This window comes from Mauremys mutica, chromosome 8 (assembly GCF_020497125.1).
Source record: "Mauremys mutica isolate MM-2020 ecotype Southern chromosome 8, ASM2049712v1, whole genome shotgun sequence".
Taxonomy (NCBI): Eukaryota; Metazoa; Chordata; order Testudines; family Geoemydidae; genus Mauremys; species Mauremys mutica.
The window spans coordinates 55,670,454-55,681,227 of NC_059079.1; the positions used below are offsets into that span (position 1 = coordinate 55,670,454).

Sequence of the window (10,774 nt, forward strand, 5' to 3'; positions counted from 1 at the left end):
ATCATCAATTGACTGGTGAAGTTTCTAATTGTGTAGATATCTGCTAAAGTTCAAATCACAAGACTAAGACTTCTGTGCTTCGTATCTTTCAAAAAACCACCAAACACCACACAACCCACAGGTTTCTAACTAGCTGTTCTGAAATTGTGTAATTTTTGTGATTCTCCAAGGTTCCCCCCCGCACACCCATCTTCCTCCATCCTAGTCCTGTATATCTCTATCCTGGATCACTGACTAGATACTTAACCTGAGCAAGGAGGCTTCTTGAATGGTCCTACTTCTAGCTCTTTGCTTGCTTTGGACTTTACTGCAGTAAACTTCCATGAAGGCAGAGGCCAGCTCGTTAAAAATAATTTCTAAAAGCAATAATTCAAGCAGTGCAATAACACTAGATACCTGCATCTCTCAGGTGGTTCAGGGCCAAGAGTCTTAAGCTATTTCACTAACCAGATATATGGGTATTTGAAACCACCATACACTATGTAGCCAGTTATCACAGGCCATCCCTTTACAATGCAAAAAGGAAAGGCCTATGTGTTTAATGAACAAGCAGCTGAAAGGTTTACTGGGGGAAAAGGTAAAAGAACATTTCCATAATAGCAGTCAATGGTGAGAAGGCTTCACACCATTCAGCAAGCTGCTTACTGGGGCCCACTGCGGCACTGCCAGCAGTGCATTATTGCATGAAACACCATCCAACCAGTGTTGCATGTACTCAGAATTATGCTCATGTTTCTCTGCTCTAAGACCCATAACTAGCCAGACAGGAGGAAAAGGAGGACACTTACTTCTGCCCAGCTGCTTGACATAAATGGTCATTTCTGCAATAAAGCTCCTGTAAACACACAGAGAGAGACAGTTAAGGCTTTAATTCCTGAAAGTGGCTGAACCCGACATTTCCAAGATGGCCAGGCTTTCCAACTGTTTAGACAAAGCTCATCAAAACTCAATTATAAAACAATTATTTCCTCCTTAATTCTAGAACAAATGAAACATTAACCTTAAAGTGTGTGGTTTTTCCCTCTGAAAAACCTTGTACAGTGACACCTTCTCAATCGTGAGATCTGCTCCCTGTGTATTTTGAGCAGCAGATTCATACTTCAACAACTAATGACTAAAATAAGATTCTAGTGCTTTTAATCCCATAAAAACTAATTCAGCTAAGTAAACTGGATTCTAGTTTGACTGATGGATCAATTGTTCCAGTTGCAGATCCAGATTCTTCCCTTATTTGTTCCCTATGCAACTTGACAGTTAATGGGCAACACCAAAAGAAACCACACGCACGCTGGACTGATATACTAGTAAAAATGCAGCTTAACTTTTGAACTGAAGAGTGACTTTGAAGGACTGGCAACTGGAAAAAAAAAAAGTCTGGCAATTTGAGTATGTCTGATCTGGATTCATGAACACACATACCCATGATGTCATTTTACAGTTACTTTTCAGAACAGAACCTTAAGAAACTGACAGAACAAGACAGAACTATCTGACGTGCCTTAAAGAGGATGGATGGGGCGGGGCGGGGGAGAGAAGAGGATATCTTCACTTTGTTACACCAGCATCAAGGTATACATGTTTCAACACAAGAACAGGCTCCTACCCTGCCTGGAATCAAGTGGTGAAGTGTGACCAAATAGGCAGATAACAGAGTTGCTTTTGATTTGTAGTCAATGGTTTTGTTAACAAGATTCTTATATGCAGTACTGCCTAACACTGAAATGTAGGGCAATCTGAGCAGATTGCCCTCATTTCCATGTGTTCTGGCTTTGCCTTCAGTCAGAACACAAACATTCAGACTGCTAACCATATAATAAACTTGTTAAAGAGACTACTGGTACGATTAAGGCTGTGATTTTCAGAGACACTTAAGGGAGTAAGACACCCAACTTCCACTGAAATTCAATGGGAATTGGGCACCTACCTCACAAGTTTTGCACACACCCCCCTTTTTTTTTTTTAAATCACAGCACAAATGCATGTTCGAAGATTAGAAATTAAAACCATGTTGTTATAACTTTGGGTTTAAACTTGCAAATCTGATCCAAGTTGTTTGGGCTCTAACAGATGCAGTTCCTCTCTGAAAACTATGCCTCTGGTGCTTCCACTGCTGCAGGCAGAACCTTGCAGCTAGGACACAGCCTTGATTTCTCGCTGTAAATAAAACAAAGGTTAGGTGAGGATTTAAGTTCAATGTTAGACTCCTTCCTGCACCATCAGTGAACTGACCTTCAGGCACAGCGGCTTCATGAGTCAAAGGCCACTGGCTCTCAGGGATACAACAGCCACCCTTTCATTAATGACACCGATGCCAGTATGTTTCTCAGCCAGGCTTATAGTCAGCACTCAATCTCATTCTCCTCCACCTAAGGGGGGAACAGCGACACCAGAAATCAGTTTACAATAGACTCCCATGTGATTGCTTAGTTCGGCCTAAGCAGAAGCACATGTGTGAATGAGCACAGATCTCTGGTGTCGCCGTCTGCTACCCCTTTCAGCATGAAACAAGCAGCAATGCTGTACCCAGACTGCCAGTGAAGTCCCCAAAAGGTAAAAGTCTTGTCCCATCATTTGCTAAAATATTCGTTTAGTCTGTGCCCCAGAAGTTCTACATTTACATTCCTGTTACTCAAAATAAACCCTCTTGATTCCAAATGTATGCTATTATCAAGTACCTGTACCCACTCAGTTTTGAAGGGACAGTGACAAAAAAATCCACTGAAGAGACATTTCTCCTTTAAAATTTCTCACTTATGGAAGAGTAAAACTGACACTCAATATAAAGAATATTAAAAAGATCAGAACTGGCAAGTTATATGTAGACTTGGAAGGATTAGCTTTTTATTGGTAAATGTCAGCAAGTTTAGATTTCATCATACACATACAAATGGACAAAAGACATTACCATCAATAATCTAAATTTACAGATAAGCAAAGTAAGAAAAATGCTGCTTGAGAACTTACAGTTTGATTTAAGGTTATTTTCCTTGTATCTTTTGACATGTGATATTTACAATTTGTGTTTGGTTTCTAAAGCTTTAACTTTCTGAATCTCAGTGTCTGTCATTAAACAACTGTCTGACACACTCAGTTTTGTACACCTGAAAATTTAAAATATTGATATTATCTTTCAACGTTATAAAAAAAAATCAAAAACTGAATTCGGCCAAGCCTAGATATATGTGAGGATTGGTGCTTCCTGAAAATACTATCATCACCCTACTTCTTCAATCCAGAGATACAGTGCAACTATTCCTCTGCTTTTACTGTATATATACCAGAAGGATTCACCTAATATGCAAATTTACACCTGGCCTCATATTAGAATAGGTCTGAAGAGTCAGATCCATTGTAACAGGTTTCTCTCACAATCCACTCTTTCCAACATGCTGATCCACATGAGAGTAATCCATACGAGCCTTCCTGGGAGTAATAAATACTACACCCTGGAATGCTCTTTGGAAGAACAGCAAGCAGGCTGAGAAACATACCAGTACCAACCACCACCCCCACTTTCCTCAACTACATGGATTTTAAGGTCTCCACCCACAAGGAATCCATACCACCACATACATGAACAGCAACCTGCAGATTACAGAAGTAAACACTCTGCTGAACAACACTTAGAACCTGAATTTTATATGTACTCAGTAGTATACAGTTAATCCTCACCTCATTGATTTGAAAGAGGTAAGTGCCCAACATTTGGAAACTGAAATGGAAGTGAACTGACTTGAAGCAATGCCAATACAAGGTTTACATGAGTACCGGGGTATCTTGATGTCAAACACATAATGTGTTCGTATATCTGAAAAAGATTTTTATGAAATTTCCCACCATTAATAGGAATTGACTGGAGAGGTACTTCAGAGTTCCTGGCAATCTTCTGTGAGTAGATCAAGGGATATTGGAATCAGAGAAAACAAAAATCCAGCTGTCTCTCTTGATAATAACATAACCTTCAGAGAACACATTTAGGATGGCAAAGGGCACAGCAGCTTTCCAAAAGGCTTATTTATACAGAACTGATGTATTAAAAAAAAAAAAAAGTATAGCGTTTCTCACCACAAAAAGATTCCAGTAAGAAAGAAAACAGACTTTCCCTGCCACAAAAAGTTTCACATTTTCAGGGGGGGGGGGAGAGGAAGGAGGAGAAGAGGAGGGGGAAAAAGAATTAAAACATGTCCCAAGTTTGGATGAAAACTCAAAATTGTGAATTTTTCCACAGAATGGAAAGAATTCCATTTCAGAAGAAATTAAATAGAATTTTTCAGCTTGCTAGCTCACTCCCCAGGGAGCCAAGCAGCCTGGGACCCTGACCGGTTGGCAGAAAACTAGGTTGGCCAGACTTCCTAGTTTCTGCCAAAACTTTTCAATGCTATCACAACACATTCCCACAGAACACTGATTCCACTGAATCAGCATATTCCAATGGAAATTTTCAACCAGCTCTAGCGTAACAATTGTTAAGTCTCCATTAGATACATTCCCTGCTTAACCTAATTTAAGCATTATACATCAAATTAATGTTTCCTTAATGCATTTTATAGTGAGTAGCACAAATGATTATTTACTGCTGGAATAATTGCCTAGCAATCAAATTGAGACCTCCCAGTTACCCAGATCATAGCAATATTACCACTATAAAATGCAAAACAAAAGGCATTTCTTTAAGCAAATGCCAAAATCATCAAGCAAAGATTTCTCCACAGTGTCATCCACATCACAATGTCAAGGATCTCTTCCCCCTCCCTCCCAAGGTCCAGAACCATAGTCACCATTCTTCTAACACACTGGATAGGACACTGCAAAGCCAAAGGCATTTTTTAAAATCAACTGAGAAAGGAAAAAAGGAGCTGCTGAAGATTAACATGAGGCACAATCCCCTCTTTCCAGGGACTACTGCTCATTGCCTTTTTTTAAAGAGCTACTGACTAAGGAACAAAGCTTTCCCACATAGGGCTGCAGAGTACTACAAACTAGATCAATAGGCTGGCTCCCAGAAAGGATTCCTCTTGCCCACAAATGTTTCTAACCCTCGTTACAGAAGGATATGAGTGAAACTAGCAAACCTGTTGTGATCAGGCCCCACTTGAGTGTATTTATATTCTCCCTGGACCTTCTCCTTTTGGAAAAACTGGTTCAGACGCGCCTTAGCATTCTCCAAGGTCCAATTTCCATGAAGACCAGCATTTAAGTCCACTTCTTCTGACTCCAAGGTCTAATATTGAAAACAATTTAAATTTACTGGCTCTAACTGTAAAGTTTTGTTACAAGTATGTTTAAAACAAAATATAAAAGTTGAATTTCCCAAGTAATTGGTCAGCGTGCCACAGAAGAGTCAGGAATTTTCACAAGAAATCTAAGTGTCTTTACGGCCTCAAGACTATTTCCGCAGACTGCCATAGCAAAGAGTCTGTATAAATAATAATAATGTTGATACGAGGACAATCTGACCGTCAGTGTACCCAGAATTATTCTGTTACTAATTTAAGATAGTAAATTAGTTACAGTGGTTAACAATGTGTTGGATGTTAACAGTAACCAGCTAGTTTCTTCACTGATAGATCTTCTGCCAGTTAAAAAATTACAAAATACTGAACTCATAAAAATTACAAGCCTGGCTGCAAACTCTAATCAATCATTAAAAGGTGTGGAAAACACTTGTTTCAGAGCTAAAGTAGAATTAGATAGGTTAACTTACAGCCTGTGCCTCCTGCTCCTCCTTCCTTGAATAGTAATCCTTCAGATTGGCTCCACGGTCCCACTGAGCCCCACCATAGCCAGAGCTTCCAACTCCAGGAGCCGGACCACCACCTAATGGCGGAAAAAAAAGTTAACCCCTCTCCTAACAATTGTGAGATGCATGCTGAGAAGTCAGGTGCTCTGAAGAGGAAAGAAAAATCTGAACTGTTCCCAGCCATGCCTCAGAAATGCTCAATTACTTTTAGTTATTTTCTTTATGAAGAAACACACATAGGAGACATTGATACTATAAGGTAAAAAATATTCCACGCGTACGTGTGTGCGTGTATATATCTATATATAAATATAATGAAAAAGTTACAGATATTCAAGTCTTACCTGTTTCACTCTTCAGTGCCAAATGTGGAGGAAGAGGTCCGCCCAGAGTAGAAACACGTTCACTAGCATCTCCCCGTGCTTCAGGCACTATTCCATCCGGAGCATCAGCAGCTCCTGCCTGGGGAAGGGAAACAGCCCATGAATGGCAATGCCACCAACTTCATATAAAATGACAGAACTTTTCACTCAACACTCATGTCAGAAAAGTTGTCATACAATTTAAAGATATGTTCGTTATATAACATTGTTGTCAGAAGCTTCCATTTAAAACATTTTAAAAGCTTGACTGCTGAGCATTTAAACTTTGTCAGGTGTCCTACTAAAACTCACAATTTAACATTCCTAGTTGCTTCAAGCGACAGGAAAAATGTGCCTTTATGGCCCATGGCTTATATCCATGATAAACAGGATACACTGAATGCACTGTATAATTACACACAAAAGGAACATTATTAATATTGCAAAAATCAAGCACTCAAAAGTTAAGCAGTTAGCTAGACAACCTTAATTCAGCCCCATTATACATATGCATTATGATAGTCTAATTACACAATCACATAGAGTTTTCCAACAGGATCTCAGCCCATTCAGCTAGCAGAAAGGATCTGCTCTAGGAATGTTGTGTAGTGAAGATTTGTCCCTAAAACACCATTCTTCATTTGCTGTAAAAGTTGGAAAATGAGTACCTATTGCGGGTTCCAGGACACAGCGGGCCTAAGCCCACCGGTAGCTAAAGGAAACATACCAGCTAGGCTAGGGGGGAGGAGGACAGTGAACCTAGGCCACAACTGAATACTGGGGACAACAAATGAAAAAAACAGAGAGAGGAGTGAAAAATCAGGGAACTGGAAGGGGACACCGAGCAGAGGATCCCTGACAGCACCCATGACTGCTCAAAGACATCCAAGGAGTCAATGGACACTGCCCAGGGGAAAACTGCTCAGAGACATGACTGCACTAGGGATCAGAAGTAGGCCCACAGTTGCAAAGCAACCCCCTGCAAACCCCCTCCTGTGGTCAATTTCCTCTTCTGACCATCTTGACCAGCACCATTACAAGGTGCACAGTGAATGAAGTAGAGGACTGAAGGAAGATAAAGTATAGTCTCATGGTTAGTGCAAGTGAATGCTGCCTGGAGAAACAGATTCTAGCCTTGCCTATACCACAGAGTACCTACATGATGCTAAGCAAGTTACTTAAACCACACTTTTCACAGGTGGTCATTAACTGAATGTTCCTCAATTTCTGAGTGCCTGACTTGAGACCCAGGATCTGATTTGTAGAAGTACTGAAGTCAATGGAAGCCTGTTTTATAATGCTAAATATTCTAAAAAGACAGGTCCCAGGGGCCTCAAAATGGGCACTCAAGATTAATGACTACTCTTGACCCTACTCTCTCTGTGCCACAATTCTCCATCTGTAAAATAGGGATAAGATGACCCTCTCATCTCACAGAGGTTTCTCAGGTGCTGCCAACCCTGCCTATAATAAATCAGGGCTTGAAAATTCACTCACCAGTAGTAAGCAGGAAGCTTTTCCTGATGAATAGGATGATCAAAGCTACAAATTTCTTCTGATCACAAACTTCCATTACAAATAATCTTCACAACTATGGGGTCTAGACTCTAACCAGGCAGAAATGATACAGTACTGTTTGCCTGGGTCTACAGATTGCTCCAATGCCTCAGCAAAGCTATGAGCAACAGACCAAAAGACAAGATTACCATCAATTTACAGCTGATATTCAGTGTCCTATGGCAGACACATACAGTACTTGACACTCTTACATCACAACCGCTTGACCAAACTATGACCAGTGCCAGAGGTATCCAAAGGGAAAGACAACCTAAAAGCAGCAGAAAGCCACTGCTTCACAGGAAAAGGGCAATATGGCAGAGGACCGTAACCCATTACTGGTTTCATGACACAGCGATGAAAAATAGCTTATAAAACTATTAGAGCAGTCATAAGAGACTAGCTCCTGCAATCTCCTCCAGTATATACTCCTAGGGGAATTCTGCACAAAAAGTTAAAAATTCTGCATATTTTATTTGTCAGAACACCACAATATAATCACACCAGTTTAAATTATTTGTGGTCATTTATTTCAAAATACCTGTCAGCAAGAACGTCTGTAACAATACAGACAACAAAAAAAGATTCAGGAAATGTTTTTTGACAAATAGATTCCTTACTAGGCATATTAATACAGAACTCTGAGTAATAATTCATTTAAACTACAATACAGAACTGAATTTCCCACATCCCTCAGAAGCAATACAAAGACTTTGGGGAGTCAGAGGTAACAGAGGAGCTGAGTGAAAGAAGTAAATTTCTGGGAAGGAGCCTGGGTGTGAATTTGGAGGGTGGTTGGGTATGGGTGGGAAAAGTATGGAACAGGGGTTTTTTTTGGGGGGGGAGGGATTGTTAAGGAGCTTCCCCCGTGGAGACCCTGGCGGACCCCTAGCCTTTCCCATTCAGTCAGGCACATCTGCCCCTCTCCCCATGTATTCCTGCAACTCCATGTGTCCCTCCACCCCTACTCAGACACCCACTCCCCCCCATCCCCATGTGGTCCTGCACCCCTCCCTCTGTCCTCATGTGTCTCTGTGCCCCCAACCAGCCAACCCCACCCCCATCACCATGTTGCCCTGTGCCTCCTCTCTCATTCAGCCCCTGCCCCAGTCTGTCCTCCCTCACTAGTCCTTATGAGCCCCCCAGCAGCCCCATGCTATCTGTCTCTCCAACAGCCCCTGTTCCTGGGTCTTCTACCTTGCCTCAGGCTGAGGTAGAAAGCCTGGGTCTTCTACCTCACCTTAGGCTTTCCTCTTCCAGGAGGAGTGGCTCTGACATTTAGATCCAGAGATCCCAGATTCAATCTCTGCTGCTAACAACCTACCTAGCAGCACATTACAAGTTACCACCTGAGAGAATCAAACCTGCTCTCCTACATGACTGACAGGGACAAAGACACTTACCCCTAAAGCTGGAATTTCTTCGCTCTTGATTTCATTCAACCGAACTAAGTAATTAAGGAAGTCCCTAGCAGCATTGCTCTGTGCATCTTTCTTGTTTGTGGAATTGCCCATTCCAGTGTAGTTAAAACCTTCCACCCGAACCTGCAACCGACAAAAAACTGACCCTCAGGTAAATGTTTAAACATCAAAACCTCACCATGTGAACACCCAACCAATTCCAATGGACTCTCAGCTGTTTCTGTTCACTCCTGGCTCCCCTGCTAGCTGAGCATCTTCCCCAGAGCTGATATCACAGAATCTCAGAGTTGGAAGGGACTTCAGGAGATCATCTAGTCCAACCCCCTGCTCAAAGCAGGACCAAACCCAACTAAATCATCCCAGCCAGGGCTTTGTCAAGCCTGACCTTAAAAATGATATGTGAGTCTTAACTTTTTAAGTGCTAGCAGCTTTTAGCCATGGCAAAGGCTGTGCACATACCCCACACCCCTTCACCATTATTTCTTTTCTGCCTCTGGGGGCAGAAAGTCATTCAGAATGTCAACATTTTTATTGGGACAACAGCTGGGCTGAAATGGGGTTTGTTATGCTGGGACGTGTCACTGGTTGCCTCAACCAGTTCTTTGCTCTATAGATAAACTGAGCATAGAGTCTGGTTTTGCTCAGCCAACAAAGGTGAAGTGGCAGAAGCTGGCTAATTACACTAATAAGGCCACTCATGGTAATTAGTGAATTTTCCAAGGTGGTGACACAATACATGAAAGGGCTGGGCCTGCAAGCAGAGCGACCCAGGCACCGCTCCCACTTTTAGGGTGAGAAGAGGAAAAGGATGAGGAAGCAAAATAGCCCTAGAGCCAATGCTCCTTTCCTGGGCGTGGGGAAGCCAGGCGGGAGCCCTGAGCGGGGGGCTGCAAGGAGCGGGAGCCCATGGCCGGGCGGTGCTGGCAGCATCCTTGACTGGCCCCTTAACGTCAACTTGCGCAGCTACGCGCCCGGCCCGGCCCGGCCCGGCCCTGCCCTGGGCGGTTACACCCCGCGCCTGCGGCTGCCGGCCCGGTGTGTGGAGACGAGCCGCGCAGAACAGGCGCCGGGACCGCTCCGACACCGCGGTGAGGGGCCCGCGCCCAGGTCCGCACCTCGCACATGAACTTCTGCCGGTTCTTGTTGCCCACGGCGCGGATCTCGTAGGTCGGCGTCACCTTCCTCTTGCCGCACCAGGCGTACAGGAAGTTCTTCACGTCCCCCATAGCGCGGGCTCTGCGGGGACAGCGCGACCGTTAGCACCGCTGGGTCACAGCAGGGGAGGGGGCAAGAGCCGCGCGCCTCTCCAGCAATTGGGGGTAATGGCGGGGGAAGAGCGCAGCTCCGGCCCGATAACAGCGCATGCGCACAAACAACACGCACGCAACGGCACCACGTGCACTATCAGGACCCTCTTCTTGACCCAGCCCCGCCCCTCCCCCTACAGCTCATGCGCACGCACCCGTAGACTCAGCCTCTACTCGGTTTCGGCTGGGCAGGTGCAGTGGGGGGGCGAAGCACCTCGCTCGTCGAGCGCCACAAAATGGTGGTTGTGGAGCGCATGCGCATAAGGAGTATGAACAAAGGCCACCACGGCTGAATGCAGGGAGCCGCGCCCCCAGCGTAGGGGATGGTGACAGAGGGGCCGCAGGGCTCCCAGTTCCGGGCCGCTCTCAGCCTGCGGGGGAGCCTAG

At 43.8% G+C, this 10,774-nt stretch overlaps 1 protein-coding gene across 2 annotated transcripts in view; it reads right to left on the bottom strand.

Annotated features, from left to right (window-relative positions):
* The window catches only part of DHX9 (DExH-box helicase 9), a 47,502-nt gene extending 37,049 nt beyond the window's left edge, over positions 1–10,453 (bottom strand). The window contains exons 1-6 of one of the 2 annotated variants that reach the window (XM_045027411.1): positions 10,196–10,453; positions 9,063–9,203; positions 6,085–6,202; positions 5,705–5,817; positions 5,073–5,221; positions 789–835 (exon numbers count right to left, since the gene is read on the bottom strand). In XM_045027411.1, the coding sequence (XP_044883346.1) occupies positions 789–835; positions 5,073–5,221; positions 5,705–5,817; positions 6,085–6,202; positions 9,063–9,203; positions 10,196–10,306 (679 nt within the window). In that variant the 5' untranslated portion in view covers positions 10,307–10,453. Of the gene's footprint in view, positions 1–788; positions 836–2,229; positions 2,366–5,072; positions 5,222–5,704; positions 5,818–6,084; positions 6,203–9,062; positions 9,204–10,195 lie in introns of those variants that run through there. The other variant, XM_045027412.1, reaches the window with a different exon arrangement.
* Positions 10,454–10,774: the final 321 nt, after the last annotated feature.